At 34.3% G+C, this 18502-nt stretch overlaps 1 protein-coding gene across 5 annotated transcripts in view; it reads right to left on the bottom strand.

The window, feature by feature from the left end:
- The window catches only part of spidr (scaffold protein involved in DNA repair), a 122815-nt gene that overhangs the window by 102439 nt on the left and 1874 nt on the right, over window positions 1–18502 (bottom strand). For all 5 annotated transcript variants that reach the window (XR_015525304.1, XR_015525305.1, XM_087310091.1 and 2 more), the window contains 4 exons: window positions 18473–18502; window positions 14962–15016; window positions 13584–13760; window positions 12919–13013 (listed from right to left, as the gene is read on the bottom strand). The exon at window positions 18473–18502 is cut by the window's right edge. Coding sequence is in view for 3 of the 5 variants with exons in the window: in XM_087310091.1 (XP_087166217.1) it covers window positions 12919–13013; window positions 13584–13760; window positions 14962–15016; window positions 18473–18502 (357 nt within the window). In the remaining 2 variants the exon portion in view is untranslated. The remainder of the gene's footprint in view (window positions 1–12918; window positions 13014–13583; window positions 13761–14961; window positions 15017–18472) is intronic.

Below are 18502 nucleotides of genomic sequence, written 5' to 3' on the forward strand. Positions count from 1 at the left end.
ATTAATTAAAGCTTAAATGAAAAAAAAATTAATTACCTTATTAAAAATTATTAACTAAAATAAAGATAAAACTTAAATGTGGCTGAGACACATAAGTTGAAATACTAACTATATTAAAAATGAGAATAAATTAATTAAAAAATATATATATAACACAAAATTAAAAAAACAAATATTTAATAAAAACTAATTAAATTAAACAAAAATTATTGCTAACAATGATGAAAATGTATTTAAAAAACCAAGCTTAAATTAATTTTAAAAATTGAAACTTAAATAATGCTGCTTTGGCAAATAATAAAAAAATAACCTGTAAAATAAGTGACTGAAAACAGAAATAAATTAATTTAACGGAAAAAAAACATAAAAATTACTAAAAAAGGGCTAAAATGCAATAAACGACTAATTAAAACCAAATATTAAATGAAATCAATAGCAATGCAAATAAATATTTCACTGAAATAACACAAGTTAAAGAATAAACATTTAAAAATTACATTAAAAACAATTATGAAGCCATTTTTTAAAAGTCTATTCATTTAAATAAAGTTTAAAAAATAAACAAAATACAGCAATAAAAAAAAATAAACCTAAAATTAAATAAGTGCAAACTGAAATGTTACTTTGGAAAATAATAAGAAAACAATACATTAAAATGCTAAACTATTAAAAATGTATTGTGTTAACTGAAAAGGTTCTATTCAATTCAACATCAACATGTTATTGATCAACATGAAAATATTATTAACCTTTCAAAAAAAATAAAAAGACCATATGAGGTACATCACATGCATGAAAGAATGGCATGCATTCTGAGATTAATTTCCACTCTTTATTGACACAATACAAGTCATAATATAAGTTCTAAAGAGAGGGAAGACAAGAAGTCAGTGCATACATGTAAGATTCAAACCTGCGCCATACAAGCTTGATAGTTAGTGCTAACTGAAGACCTGTGACCTCTAGGTCAAAATCTGCCTTCTAAAAAGTGTGTCCTTATATCTCAAAGTATGACTAAATAATAAACATTAAATGTGCAAAGTCAAATGTGAATGACAATCCTAGAGAAGCTGCTGTCAGCTGTATGAAATCAATAACATTGACATACTATTATGATTATGAACAGCAAAGTAAACACTCTGGGTGGTCAGTATTTTCAAAGGTCAATGAGTTGAACATCAAAACAAGTACTTGGTTTACAAATCACAGGATCTGATTGATGTCTTCAGGCTGTCAACAAGTGAATTTACAAACTAAACAGGTGTTACAAAAATATGACAGCCTGTATTTTTTTCTAGAGCTGCACAATATAGACGATTTGAGGTGTGTAAACAAAAACAATGGTCTAAATGTATTTCCTGTTTTACATTTTTAATTTCTGCAGCTTCCGGGAATATTGATAAATAATGTTATATGGGTTGTCGGCGCAATAGCGGTTAGTGCGCTGACATATGGTGCAGTAGCACTTCAGGGCATTCCGAGTTTGAATCCCAGCTCAAGGACAACTCCCTCTCTCTCCCCCACTTCGTTTCCTGTCTAATTTCTGTCCTATCAACTCAATAAAGGCAAAAATACCCTAAATAAATCTTTAAAAAATAATAATAATAACAATAATATAGTTATGAGAGCTGTTTTAACATGAAGTTATGATTGAATTTCCTCTTGTGAGTTATGAAATAGTTTGATAACAAGCAGGAAATGTTCATAGTCCAACATCACCACACTGAAATAGTTTATTGACCTTATTCTTCAATAAAGAAGTGCGCTCGTTTTGGCGATCAGCTTTCAGCTACTACGCCCCTCGCTGCTGGAATCGGCTTCCAGAAATGATCAGATGTGCTCCAACATTAGGCACGTTCAAATCAAGACTGAAAACACATCTGTTTAGCTGTGCCTTCACTGAATAAGCACTGTGCTACGTCCGACAGATCCCACTATTATGTGTCCTGGCCAAAGTCCCTCTATCGGCCCTTATGATCATGGCCTCCCAAACATCACCATCCACCGAATTGGCTCTATCACTGTCACTTCACTCCACCAATAGCTGGTGTGTGGTGAGCGCACTGGCGCCGTTGTCCTGTGGCTGCCGTCGCATCATCCAAGTGATGATGCGCACATTGCGATATCAATGCAGAAACGATATATTCTGCAGCTCTAATCAGAAAAATCACTATCACAATAATCAATAGCAATATCCCATATTTTCCCAGTATCTTGCAGGCCAAATTTTTTTCACATTACTCACACACACACCAAAACAAATCATGCCATGCTGGATTATAAGTGTCCACAATTTTAAGCTGGAACCAAATCCTCATTAGAGATGGCTGAGGGCCACCAAAACAAGCCAAACGCTGAAGATCTATGAACCAGTACCTCGTAAGACAAGATCATTACTCAAATTCATGTTTCCAATGAACACTAGAGAGGAAAAGAAGTGAGAAGAGCAAAGGTGAAACACTAGAAAACAAGAACTCGGTGACCTGCCATTAATACTCTCCTCTTGCACATCTCGTAATTCCCAACAGGCCTTGCAAACACTTTGTGAGCGTCTGCCGATCCAGCACTGCGTTAATATCAACCTCTGGCCTCTGGAAAAAAAGCTCTGAATCGCTCTTATTAAGATCTGCCAATGAACACTGAATCCACATTTAACTCCTACATCACGCTTCCCACATACAACACTGGCCTTTTAGCTACTAATTCAGAAATCACTGCTTTGTGAGTTACTAAACTTGCTATTAGTACTTGGTAAAACAACAATTACTGTTGTTATTTTTATTGGTCAAGCTCAGGGTTCAGGCTTTCTTCAAATAAATAAGAAATAACAACAATAGACAAACAAATCTAACATCTGCATGGGAATATCCATGCACAGATTCTAGCACAACTCGCATTGCTATTAATTATAATTATTACTACCATTAATAATAAAAATGTATAATATATAGCTGTGTGTAGAAATACATTGTATTATTATGATGGACGGACAAATGCATATAAAACAGATAGAAAGACAAACAGATGGATGGATGGGAGGATAAAAAGAGAAAGACAGACGGATAGAAAGATGGATGGATGGATGGATGGATGGATGGATATGAAAACGGACAGACAAACGGATAGAAAGACAGATGGATGCAGTCATAATATGGCTTGGATGCAACAAATGGATGGATGGAAGGATGGATGGACGGACAGATATAAAAACAGATAAAAAGACAAACAGATGGATAGATGAAAGGTTGGATGGAAATAAAAAGGGATAGAAAGACAAATGATTGGAGACGGATGGACGAATGGGTAGACGGATGGACAGATGGATATAAAAACAGATAGAAAGACAAACTGATAAAAAGATGACAGATTGAAAGACAAACAGACAGAAAGACAGATAGAAACACAAACAGATAGAAAGACAAACAGATGGATGGATGGATGGATGGTTGAAAAAGAAAGAAAAACAGATATAAAGACAAACAGATCCAACGACAAACAGATGGAAGGATGGATTGATATAAAAACATAGAAAGACAAATAGATAGAGACGGATGGTTGGATGGATGGATGGATGGACAGACGGATATAAAAACAAATAGAAAGACAAACAGATAGAAAAACAACAGATAGAAAGACAAAGATACAAAGACAAACAGATGGAAGGATGGATTGATATAAAAACACAAAGACAAAAGGATAGAAAGACGGATGGTTGGACGTATGGATAAATGGATGGATGGACGGACGAATGGATGGATGGTTGGACAGATGAATATAAAAACAGATAGAAAAACAAACAGATAGAAAAACAACAGATAGAAAGACAAACGGATGGATGGATGGATGGATGTAAAATTAGATAGACAAAAAGAAAAAAAACAGATAAAAAGACAAACAGATATAAAGACAAACAGATGGAAGGATGGATGCAGCCATAACATGGCTTGGATGCAACAAGCAAATGGATGGATGGATGGACGGACGGACAGAAGGACGGATATAAAAACAGATAGAAAGACAAATAGAAAGACAAACACATAGAAAGACATATGGATGGATGAATGAATGGATGGATGGACAGACGGATATAAAAATAGATAGAAAGACAAACAGATAGAAAAACAACAGATGGAAAGACAAACAGATGGATAGAGGGAAGGATAATTGGATGGATATAAAAACATAGAAAGACAAATGACCAGAAAGCCAAACGGATAGAAAGACGGATGGAAGGACGGATGGATAGACGGAGGAAAGATGGACAGCCTTAAAAACAGATAGAAAGACAAAAAGATGGATGGACATATGGATGAACGGATGGATATTAAAACAAATAGAAAGACAAACAGATAGAAAGAAAAACAGTTAGAAAGACAAACTGGTTGAAAGGATGGATGGATGAATGGATGGATGTATACACAGACGAACGGATGGAAGGACAGATATAAAACCAGATAGAAAGACGGACGGATAGACGCATATACAAATGGATAGAAAGACAAACGATAGAACAACAAATGCAAAAAAAGACAAACGATAGAAATGGCAAACGAATGAATGGACCAATGGATGGGTATAAAAATGAATAGAAAGATAAACGATAGAGAGATGGATGGAAGGATAAAATTTCACAATTTCATAAATCTTTTAGTAAAACATTGAAATTAAAAATGCATAATAATAATATGAATAATAATAATGCATAATATCTAGCTATGTACAAGGCATACATTTTAATAGTTTTACTTCAATACTATTTTTAATATTTACCAATATTATTTATAATATTTTGTTATATTTTACAATGCATATGAAATATTAAAAAAAGATTTAAATAATTTTGTCATTATTGCAGGCCATGATAGATTATTAAAATGCATAATTATATAATTACATGTAAAATACACTTTTATTTTATACACCTTTCGTAACCAACTGTGTAAATTGAATAAAATTTTTTATTAATGAATCAAATTGTATTTTATTTGAGTAGATTTCAATTTAATTTTAATTAATTTTAATTAATTAATTGATTTACTTATTTAATCGCTCAATCTAAATAAATAAAAATAAATAAAATACTAAGTTAAATAAAATTAAATTAAACTATTGATTCCACATGCATTATGGAAAAAAAAAATCTGCAGGGCAATCAGAAAAGTGACAAGAGACACCTGTCCTGATAAAGCCCACACCCCTCGAGCAAACAATAACAAAAGATGATACATTCCACAGATTGACCTGAAGATACGACCCAGCCCTTTAAGAGCCCTGATCATATGAGATACACTTATGACAGGCTGTAAAAACCAACAGAACTTAAACCGTTTGTGTGGCTGCATTGTCACAAACTGGTTTTTTTGTGAAAAAAAAAAAAAAAAAAAAAAGAATCGGCAGCCTCCTTATCATGTGGAGACATGAACGGCATTCCAGGCCTTGAACAGCCTACACACACACAAACACACACACTCCTTTATTTGAATCAACTTGACCCTGCAGGGCAGCCTGCCAGCGAACAGCACTACGCGCACTACTTCTCTCTCTCTCTCTTTCTCCCTCTCTCCGCAGTACACTATGTTCCTGGCCAGCGCTCAAAAATGTGTTCACCCTGCACTGGCTCAAAATGAATGGAGGAGTACACAAACTTTTCGCTCTGTCAAATCTGTATCACTCCCCGCTTAGTCTTTTTTTTTTTCTTGGTGTAAAATCCAGAGACGTCACAAAGTGGGAAGTTCCCAAAACCAGCGGGAACAGGACAGATCTGCTGTGCTCATGGAGAGGCTGCAAAAAGAGTGCCATAACCAAGGACAATGATGTATTGCACTCGGAAATGAATGATTGAAATGCAGGTGTAATTAAAGAACAAATGTGCGATAAAACATTAAGTCTAGACATATGTCTGTTATTTTCACTCCTCCAGTAAATGGGCCCAAAATGTTTTTCCTGTGAAAACCAGTCAAGTAAACAATCCTTTTTTTTTAGACAAATGGTTTCAATCTTGAATCCAGGAAGCGGGATTGATGTGGAAGACGCTTTTAACAGGAGGCATAAGAGTGAGAGCTGAACATCATGGAGATTTAGATGGTTCATACACTGTAAAACCCAATAACTTAAGGGAACTCAAACTATTTCAGGAACCATTTAGGTTCAAAAACTAATCCTAATGAGTGAACCTAATTCATTTGAGTAAAACAAAGCACAGTAAAACCCGATAAATGAAGAGAACTCAAACCAACTGAGTACTGTAAATCCCAGTGAGTCAAGGTAACTCAAACCGTTTGAGGAAACCGATAGTTACAAACCATTTGAGTTAAAGACTTATCTTTATGAGTACTGAGAACTTACTCCATTTAAGTTGAAGTAATAAGGTATTTAATTAACTCATTACCTTCAACACTGAGTTCAAAACTCTTTTCACAAGAGTAGAAATAACTTTCAGTAATTTTGAGTTAACTACACTCATTTCAGTTGATAAAGAGTTGACTGTTGGGTTTTACAGTGTTTGAATGTGTTTTATTCAGGACTTTAATTTATGTTGAAAAGCTGAAATTGTTGACAACTTTCTATCTAGAATTGAAATAATTATTTTTGTCTTAAAATAGGCAGCAAAAAATTAAAAAGTCAGTTTACCCCCCAAAAATATATATTCTCATCATACTTCAAGTGTTTGTAATATTTCTAGGTGGGCATACGTTATTTTTTTAATCTAGAATAATCTCATTGTAATCTTGGAATTAATCTAGATTAAAATGGCTCATTTGAATTCTGCCGAAGTCATTCAAAATATGTGTGCTACCCAAATAATGACTAAAAGTAAGTCTTCAAGAATGGGTTTCTCAAGCCAGGTGGCGCATTAGACCAGGGGCTCATCTCCTGTTTCCAAAATGCAACACAAACTCCTTGAGAAACTGTTCTACTATGATAACTGGTGATGAAAATAAATGATGTTCAATAAGATGTACTTGTATTTACTCATTGTTTATTCAGTTAATCATATATTTTGAACTGTAGGCCTACATAAGCTCCAAACAGCGAATTTTGATTACCTTAATCCGAATAAAGTCATAACTGAACTAAACAGATATGGAATTAAGACATAGGTAATTTTGGACGAGGTTGATTTTTGTCAAAAAGCCTTTATAAGATTTTTGTCCTAAAAACGCGTTCGCGATTTCAAGTGAGCCATCAAAAAGCTAGTTCACCCAAAAATGAAAGTATTCTCATCATTTACTCGCAGTGAAGTGATTCTAAACTATTTTATACACAAAAACAGGATATTATAAACATTGTTGGAGAAAAGCAGCCATTGGCGTCCATAATACAAAAACAAAAATACTTCTCGTTATTGAAAAAAAAAAAGAAATTGCAATATTCTATTTTTCTGCAATATATGTTGTGATTATATTGATGTTTTGAATAGGTTGACAGCTCTACAATTTTCACATTCAGAAGAAATCTGTTGCTCAAGCAACATTATCTACCAATAGGGTAAGTAAAATAATAAAAAAGAAAAACTATGGTAGTTTTTGCCAACATTCTTCAAAATATCTTCTTTCATGTTTAACAAAAGAAAGTCAAACAGGTTGAAGTGGAGAATGAGTAAACAATGAAATTCTTTCTTTTTTTGGTGAACTTTACCTTTAAAGTATTTTGTGTGTGTGGCCGTGTGTGTAAACATTTTCCTGACAAAAAAAAAATGTAACATTTTAAAATGAACATTTAAATTGAAAAACATAGAACATATGTTGGATAAGTTGGCGGTTCATTCCGCTGTGGCGACCCCTGATTAATAAAGAGACTACGTCGAAAAGAAAATGAAATGAAAATGAAATATGCATTTACTACATCTTTATACAATAGGCCAAACAATTCAATGCATTTCTAAAGAAAAGGAAGTGAGTGCCAAACGTAGTGGAGATCTGGGACAAGTTCAAGACTTTTCAGATGAAGATGTTTTCTGGGATGAATGTAAATGTTGCTCTAGATTAGTGGTTTGCAACCGTTTTATCCAAAAACCAGTTGGTTGTGATTAGTGCTGGAAAGTGTCAAATGCACATGGTTGTTTTTCTATCTTCAGTTGCTGACGTCAAATGCCTTTAAATCAAACAATATGGCATTTTTGGCACAAATTAATCTGTCAACTGGTAAAGCCCAGACATATTGTATAGATGTCAACATGATCAGGTTCAGTGACACGCACTCACTGTCAAAAATATGAACCAAAATGCACAAGCCAAATAGAAAATAAGACTCAAAAGTTTACTTTAGCTTTAGACTAAAGACAAAGTGTTTGATATGGCCAATTATTGCCTGCGTAGATTTATTTAACTTACATTTTACATAATTATCATTGTACTTATTTAGAATTTACTTATTTAATTTAGTTAGAAGGGCGAGGGAGGAGTTCGAGCTCAGGTAGGTCTGGAGAACTCCCCTGCTTGTTGCCGTGTGAGAAGTGTGAAGTCTTAGCTGATAATTTGGTTTAGTCGATTGGCTATGGTGTATGTTTTTGGGACGGTGGGAGGAAACCGGGGAATCCGGTGAACACCCACGCGAACACGGGGAAAACATGCAAGCTCCACACTGAAATGCCAACCGGCTCGATAGGAGGTTGGACCAGCTGCGTTCTTGCTGTGAGGCAACAAAGCTAGCCCCTGGGCCACCGTGTCGCCCTATAGGAAAAAGGGTGGGAAGTATGGGGTGGAAGGGGGGAAAACTTCCAAGACGAAGATAACTGGATTGAAAAGCTTTGGTTATGTAGAATGCATCTGTAATCATCTAATAGAGCAGATTACGGAGCGAATGAGGTGCCAGTCGTGTTGATCAGAAGCATGTGATCCTCTCAAAAATAGTTTATTAATAAACCGCACATAATATTGCAATCATAAATATTTTCATTTATATTCAATTTTAAATAAATACTTCATTATTTTTATATCTGCATACATTAAAAATATTTTGAATAACTTATTTAATTATACACATGCATTACTTCTATATATTTATTACATTCTCTTTTATTATTCTATGCATTTTTAACAATGTATTAAGGTGTTTAGATTAATGGCAATGATAGCACAATTAAAAACAACCCAAGTTGACCAATCTACTTCACAATAATTAAAATACATAAATAACAACAATAAGTCAAAGACAGAAGCAAGTTTAAAAAATAAAAAAACAAAAACAATAGTAATAGTTTTAATATAAAATAGTGGTTCTCAAACCTTTCTCATCAAATACCACCTCAGAAAAAAAACTGTCTCTCCAATCACCACCATAATGAGCAGTATTGAAATACAGTAGCTTAATAGGCCTAATAAAGCAGCTACAGTTCTGCACAGTTCAAAAATTTGGCAGATTAATTCCTACTATTAAGAATATTTATTATTATCAGCACCTTTAAACATTATAAATAGTCTCAACATTAACATTGCAATGTGCTTATTTGTAAAGACAAACAAACAAACAAACAAAAAACCTAAAAATGTCAACATTTAAATTAAATTGTGATTTTAAAAGATAAAAATGGTAGGTTGATGTTCTTAAAAAAGTAAAAAAAAAAAAAAAACAGCTGTACTTAAATGTAAAGTACATACATATAGTACATTACATATAGTAGCCAATATAGTAGCCAATTCATCAACACCTAGAAATATTGCCAGGACCTTAGAAATATATATGCTCTATGTCATCATATTCATATATTAATCATTTTGATCAATTTTGAAATATATGTAGCATGTACATATGACATAATTGATTCTTCCGTGTACCACTAGAAGGAAGCCCACAGTTTGAGAGCCACTGATATAAATCATTTACCTGCTCAAAAACCAGTAAAAACAGAAAATAAAATTCAGTTCATGTGTTATAAGCTTTATCAACTCCACAAAACAAACAGAGATGGTGCCAATATAATGGAAAGGGGCAAATCGTTCCAAGGTTTAGGAGCAGAGAAGGCTCGATCACCCCAACATTTGGGCCTAGATTTAAGATTCAACAAAAGTCTCTGATTTGATGAGCTGGATGGATGGTGCTCAGTCAAAAGGGCTGAAAGTTAAGATGAAGCTAAGCCGTTCAATGATCTAAAAACAACAAGTAACATGTTAAAATCAATTCTGTAGCGCACAGCAGATTACAAAGTAACTATTTTTTGTTTCTGGATTTGAGTTACTAAATGCCCATCTCATCTCTCACATCTGAATGCTTTAATCAATGTGTAATATCATGCCTTCCAACTATTCCAACTATTTATGAGTCAAGTCAGAGCTATGTTTACGCAGTGCTTCATTATAACATCACAGATTTGCATAAAACTGCCCTTGAGGGAATGAGACTGAACTCTCTTTCCAGCACAGTCTGGACAAAACTTCACCTTATGACAGTAATCATGATTTCAGTGAGATGAATCACGCTAAATTATGCTAATCACGGTCAAAGATCACTAGCATAAGATAAATGCATTATTTCATGATGTCATCAACAGTGACACAGATGTTGGAAATTCGTTCCGAATATAAAACAACAAATCAACATATATTAACACTCATATTGCTGCAAAAAGTGTGACAATCTTCACAAGAAGATATTTCGAAGAATGTTGCAACTGCCTCTGTCAATACAAAGAATGTCAATGGAATCTAAAGATGTTTTGAAAACATGTACTTAAAAATGAGTAATCAACCTATACTGACTTTGGTTGTATTTAAAAAAAAAAAAAGCAGAAGTAACATTAATTACTCATTTAATCCCTCATTTTTTTATTCTTGCGATATGAGAATCTATATTTTTACGTGTGAGTAAACTCTCCTCACATTGGTCAGAGTGTCAGGGTTTATTTTGCAGAGTCCCGCTTAGCTGTCGGGGGGGGGTTTGGTGGTGTTTGACAAGGTGCGCGCTACATGTCTGAAGAGCGAGGAGAGATGCGGTGGGGAGAGGTGAGAAGGGTGCGTGACGTATTTGAGGACCGGGAGGGAGACGCAAGATTACCGGGAGATTATCACTCGTTTGCAGGCATCTGGGAGACTCCCAAAACTTCCCGCTCTACTCATAATTCTCTTTTCATATAGCCGTATGCCTATTACATATCCATAAAACACTGTGATATAACCGCGCCCAGATTGTATCACTTTCTCACTGCAATTGAACCGCTCCAGAGTTCGTTTCAATCGAGCCGGGACCACCTCATTCAAGCGATCTCAGAGAAATTGATTTGGCACGGATCCTAGCGCGATTGCTGGTTTCACATATGCCAAAGGAACCGCGCTAACTGGGCAAACGAGACAGGTTCCCAAACAAAAGCGTAGGTGTGAAAGCACCCTTAGACAACCCTAAGACAAAAACGTCAAAACAGCATGATCAGAATTGCACTGGTGTGTGTGTGTGTGTGTGTGTGTGTGTGAGTGTGTATTTATTCATTTAAAGACGAGCACTGCAGTGTTGCCTCTGCATGAATGTTCTGCTCGGGCTTTGTTTGAAACTATAATTGTTGCCAAAACAGAAAAAAACTGACTATACCGTGTCTAAAATGTAGCTGACTCAAATGTTTTTGTATGACATACAGGTAAATGGCTCTCTTCCTTGTGTGATATTACTGAACTATATCATATCATGGTAACACTTTACAATAAGGTTCATTAGTTAATGCATTTACTAACATGAACTAATCATGAACAACACTTGTACAGCATTTATTAATCATAATTGAACATTTACTTATGCAATATTACCATTCAAGTCCATGCTTGTTAACATTAGTTAATGCACCATGAGTTAACATGAACTAACAATGAACTACTGTATTTCCATTAGCTAACGTTTACTAACATGAATACTGTAGTAAATGTATTGTTCATTGTTTGTTCATGTTAGTAATTGTATTACTTAACATTAACTAATGAACCTTATTGTAAAGTGTGACCCATATCATAAATATATATAAAAACACTCTCACAGATGTTTTGATTTATGAAAACATATTTTCGTAGATCAGAGCTGTCCAAACTCGGTTATGGAGGGCCGGTGTCTTGCATAGTTTAGCTCCAACTTTCTTCAACACAACTCCCCGGAAGTTTCTAGTGTACCCAGAAAGAGCTTGATTAGCTGGTCCAGGTGTGTTTAATTGGGGTTGGAACTAAAATATGCAGGACACCGGCCCTCCAGGACTGAGTTTGGACACCGCTGTCATTGATGGAATATATTTTCATTCATATTTTAAATTCTAACAATATTCTAACTTACAGGTTTTATCACACAATCAATGCTGTCGGACCGTCAATACATGTTTTTGTTTGTTTTAGCAATTCTATTATTACAGTAAACTACAAAAATCAGGGTTATGAATATTTAAACCTCCTTCATTTAATTCCCTGAGCATCTCTACAACATATTAGGAAAGATTTGACTTTATTTCAGTTTTTAGATAATATGCAGTATCTACAATATACCATTATGAGACGCATACATGAGTATTTGCAGAACAGTAGATTTGACTTTGCTACTACTGAACTCAACACTAAAGTCTTCACTTAATATCGCGTTTGATTGGGATGTCCCTCTGAGACTCGTTTAATTTATATTCAGATGACATGAGTGACACCTGTACTCATCAAAATGTCAAATATTAATAAACTAACGTCAAGAAAAGGTTACAAATAAAACATTCAGGCCAAAGGGCAGTCCTAAAAGGAGCAGGAACATTGAGAACCCTGATGAACACCTAAAAAGCTGCTATTTGAGGGCTCACAGCGCCACCTACTGAACAACCACACACAAAACCTTCTCTTTACAAGAGTCTTGCATTTTAATATGTTTAAAATATATGTTTTATTTCTCTAAAATTGCTAAAATTTAAGCCAAAATTACTTTACACTTATGAGATGCTTCGGCCGATATTAAACTTTAAAACACACTTACCACAGCAGGATTTAGGAAGTCACTGTGCTCTTTGGAAGCTGAATTCTCCTCCTCTATTTCACTGTCTGAATCAATAGTGGGCAGTTCATCTGTGTCTGAGGGCAAGCAGCAGGTAATATCATGTATTATCGGGATTATTGTTTTTGATAATTATACATAATACAGTATATATATATATATATATATATATATATATATATATATATATATATATATATATATATATATATATATATATATATATATATATATATATACTGTATTATGTATAAATAATAATAAATATAATATATATATATATATATATGTATATACATATATACACACACACGAATATATATATATATATATATATATATATATATATACATATACACACACACACACACACACACACACACACACATATATATATATATATATATATATATATATATATATATATATATATATATATATATATATATATATATATATATATACACACACACACACACACACACACACACACACACACACACATATATATATACACACATATATACACACACATATATATACACACGTGTGTGTGTACATATATATATATATATACATACATACATACATACATACATACATATATATACACACACACACACACACACACACACACACACACACACCTACACCAGTGCTAAACATCCGCAGACTCCTGTGCTGGTCAACAGAACGCTGTTTCTGTGCCCTGAGTGGCTGTCGAGGAGCAGGAGGAGGAGGATTATTATCACCGTCTGAATCTTCCTCTTCACTGGAGCTCCAAGCAATGTTCACCGCTTCATCTGTGGCAGCGCCTTTGCTCCCTGAAATCCAAACTTTTACTGAGTAATGAAGTATGAAATCAATCATTAGTAATAGAGAAGACATTTATTATGTTACAAAAGATGAGCACTGTATTTCATCCGTTCATTCATTTTCTTTTCGGCTTAGTCCCTATATTAATCCGGGGTCACTACAGCGGAATAAACCACCAACTTATGCAGCACGTTTTTACGAAGCGCAACCCATCTTTGGGAAACAACCATACACACTCATTCACATTCATACACTACGGACAATTTAGCCAACCCAATTCACCTGTACCGCATGTCTTTGGACTGTGGGGGAAACCGGAGCACCCAGAGTAAACCCACACGAACGCAGGGAGAACATGCAAACTCCACACAGAAACGGCAACTGACCCAGCTGAATCATCTTCTTGCTGTGAGGCGACAGCACTACCTACTGCGCCACTGCGTTGTGTTAGCACTGTATTTCATATAAATGTTATTCTTTTGAACAGTAAAATCTCTTAACATTATATATATTAGAATACACTAATTATTAATTTTAATAATCAGATTTGTATGATGTCAAAAATTCAGCTTTGCATCATAAAAACTAATGACATGTTAAATTACATCCGAATAGAAAACATTTATTTTAATACATTTAAAAATCTTTTATTTCATGGCAACAGAAAATACACTGTTTATAGTATATAATACTTGTTCATAATGTATATTAGCGCAATATTATTACACACTATTACTGGTATGCAGACAGAAACATAAATATCAGCATTGTGAGAAAGATGCAATTTTGAAAGTACAATGTTTACATTTGGCAATTTATTTAGTGATATCTTTCTTTTTTATGTTGAACATGTAATCATACGTTTTTCAAAAGAGTTTTACATTTTAGAAATATTTATATGATATTTTTGCATTTTGAATCAAACAAGTAAATTCGAATAAATAATTAAATGAAAGCGTAAAAAATAAGTATTAATTTACATGTGATCAATATATAGAAACTATTTATTGATTGAATTTACAGCAATAGCACTATATCATAATACATTTCATATATATCAGGATCATATTGCTCAGCTCTAAGAACAATAAATGCACCCCATGTGAGCACAAAGGACATTTGTTCAAAAAACCTTTCCAGCCATAAACCTTGAATGATAGTGTGTACATAAAATTATATATTTAGTATTAAATGCATTATCTGTTTTACCAGTCAGAGCAACTTTGCTTGCAGTTCTGCACTTCTTCTCTGATGTTTGCAGTTTCTGAAGAAAAAAAAAACACAATACATTCAATGCACTAGTGAAGCAGAGCAGGAGCATTGCAATAATATTGTATTAATATATGTAAACTAAGGGTGTAACGGTTCACAAAAATCAGTTTGGTTCAATACGACACAGTGGTGTCACGGTTCGAACTGTTTTCGATACAGCAAAAAAGGAAAAAAAGCCAGAAGATTTCTCTGATTTAAATTTTTTAATTTATTAAAACTAGCATTATAAAGGTTTGATCTTGTTTTATTTCTTTTACTTTAAACAGTGATGGAGCTATACGTCTGGGGTTTCTGCTTAGCAGCAAATAAAACAAATCTTCTTTATACTCAAACCACAAAGCTTCCTATAAAAAATAATGTAACATTGTAGTTGTTAAACAAATAAAAAGAAAAGAAAAGTTTAGTTTAGTTTTTATATGGAACTCAGTTTCAATCAATTTTTTTGTATTTTTTTATTTTCAGAAAGATGAGTGTCCACCTTTCCTTCAGACAGCACAGATTTGCTTGATTTGACTGTAACCTGCCATTTTAGTGGATCTGAAAGCAGAAGCCATTCCATTTAAAGTGTCAAAGGTGATTGCAGATAAATTCGGCAGATATTTAATAGTTCAACGCTTTCTCATAGATAATATTAATACCCTTGTAAATGTGTATGAATTATCTGACGAAAATGGGCTTAAGAAGGAATAATGTAACGGGGCTCTATTACATTGGACATTTTCTTAAAACCCGAAATTTCCACTGACGATTAAGGCCTCATATCCACAGCTATAAATGTACAGATCACCTCAGTGATTTGTTTTGCCCTGTATTGTTTTGAATCTGTAGAAATTGCCTGTCTGAATGCTGTTGGGATACTTGCGTAGTGTGCGTGTTTCCAGTTTTTGTCTAATTCCAGTTCTTTTTTTTCCACCACTCCCTTGCCATCACCCTCATAACTTACAGGGAAACCAAAGTGTTCCCAAACGCCAGACCCGCTGTTGGTTATAGGAGGATTACATTAACATTACTAGCCATTTTGCGAGCTAGTGCAGCATTTGCCTGACTGGAGTAGTGTTTGGAGGTGGGCGGGGAAGGCAGCATGTCACGTTCATTCATTCATTATTTATTGCCATGTCAGTTACTAAGGCTATTTTCATGGCAAGAGCATTTCAGTAATGAACAAACATCAACAAAAATAAAATAATTGAATATACAGTTTAAATAAGATTTTTCTGCTTAATACATGTTAAAAATTCTAATACTTTTTCTGGAGTCACTTTGTTAAAAATTTTCTTTAAGAGAGTTCTAATCATAAAAAGTCTTTCTGGAGCCATTAAAAGCAGGGCAGTCCAGTAAAATGTGCTTTACAGTCCATGGGGTTTTACAGTGTAAACATTGGGTAGGGTCTTCATCTTTAACAGGGTATCTGCACATTTTTTAACAGGAAATTTAATAACTTTTAAGACCTTTAAAAGGAAAATGTAAGACTTTACAATTACTAATAAAAAAAATAAAATAAAAATGTTCAGTGTGACAACACAGAATGATGTGGTGAAGCATTAGCATGGCACAACTCACCAGAGCCATGCTCAAGACAGGTAAAAGGGATTCGAAAACTTTTGTACCAAGTGCTGATTGACCTTACAACCCTGACAACGGGGTGCCGGTCTCGTCAGTTGACCAATCTCTAAACAAACAAACCAACATTTGCCCATGCTTGCGATTTCGCAAAATGCAGAGGTGGCGAACCATCAACGCAACGCAATCATCAATCACTTACTCGTATGTCACCTATGGAATGAAGCAGGTTGCACCCATGAAGTGCTGGCCCCAAATGTTGCGCTGGTCAAATTGCGGTTGAAAAAAATTAATAAAAATGATGAGTCGTCATGAAATTTAAGATCCCACATGAAATTTCAGACCTCCTTATTGAAAATTACAGAATTCAAGACATTTTCAGACCTTAAAATTTAAAAATTTTATTTAAGACGTTTAAGACTTTTTAAGGACCCGCGGGGACCCTGTTTAAGTAAAAAGTTATGTGTTAATCTTGTATGTCCAATACGACATCTGGTAAAAATTACTTGATCAGCTAGTTTCTAAAAATGTCTTATACCTCTGTGTGTAATTTCAGGCTGGATTTCGTGTAATTTATTGTTTTCCAGAGTATCCCACTCCTCTTGCCACTTATTTAAAATTTAATCATTAATAAAAGGTCTCATCTCAGATGGAGAAGTTTGACAATTGTTTACAGCTTGTTTTAGAGCAGCTTTAGCAGCTGCATCCCCTCGTTCATTCCCTGAAATCCAGCAAAAAATGATATGGTAAAATTTGTTTTGTAGGTGGTGAACTTTAGTTAAAATATTTTCAATCAAGGGATGATCACTCTTTGAAGATTCCATCTGTTGAAGGCAAGATTTAGAGTCTGTAAAAATAATGGTTTTCTTTTGTTGTGTATTTTCTATAAACTCCAATGATAAAAGTAGTGCGTGGGCTTCAGCTGTGAATATGGAGCATCCTTTTGGCAGCCTGATTCCATGACTTTGCAGCATGTCACGTCATATGGGATTCCTTGTTGAGCGTTGTTGCACTGAAAACACCATATTTTTTATACACTTATTCTCTTTTATCTATTTAGATGTTAGCCTGAAACGTTCGGTTTGTAATGCATACCGAACCGAAAGTGTCATACTGAACGCTTCAATACGGATAAGCGTATCGTTACACCCTTAATGTAAACCAAACGTTACTTCGTTGTGAACTAATGGTGAGTTAAGACATGCAATAATCAAAAACTAACTTTAACTGCAACATGAGTCACATGAGTTGATGTGTGTATAACGGCTACCTTAATTACTTGTTAGTTCATGTTTGTTAATTAATGTATTATTTAATAATTAATTTTCCTTCGAATTTTTCATATCTATTTGAGGGGTCGCCACAGCGGAATGAACCGCCAACTATTCCAGCATGTTTTGCACAGCAGATGCCCTTCCAGCTGCAACCATGTATTGGAAAACACACTCAAGTACACTACGGACAATTTAGTTTATTCAATTCCCCTATAGCGCATGTCTTGCAGAAACTGAAGCACCCAGAGAAAACCCACGCCAACATGGGGAGAACATGCAAACTCAGAAATGCCATCTGGCCCAGGCGGGACTCGAATCTGTGACCTTCTTGCTATGAGGCAACAGTGCTAACCACTGAGCCACCGTGCCACCATATTAATGTATTAATTAACACTTTGGTTTAACCTAAATGTAACTAACAGGAACTCATGATCTGTTAACGTATATCTATGTCATGACTTTACTTGGAGGGGCACATTCTTGTTATTAAGCGCATGCCTTAACTTATCATTAGTTCATAACGAAGTAACATTTACATATAAGTACATCATTAAGCACCTACTGTTGTTGCAAAGTGTTATCAGTATTAGTTATTAAGCATTAGTGTAACACACATGGATGACGGCGCTGTCCAGAAAACTGTC

Source organism: Danio rerio, chromosome 24 (assembly GCF_052040795.2).
Source record: "Danio rerio strain M-AB ecotype USA chromosome 24, GRCz13ab, whole genome shotgun sequence".
NCBI lineage: Eukaryota > Metazoa > Chordata > Actinopteri > Cypriniformes > Danionidae > Danio > Danio rerio.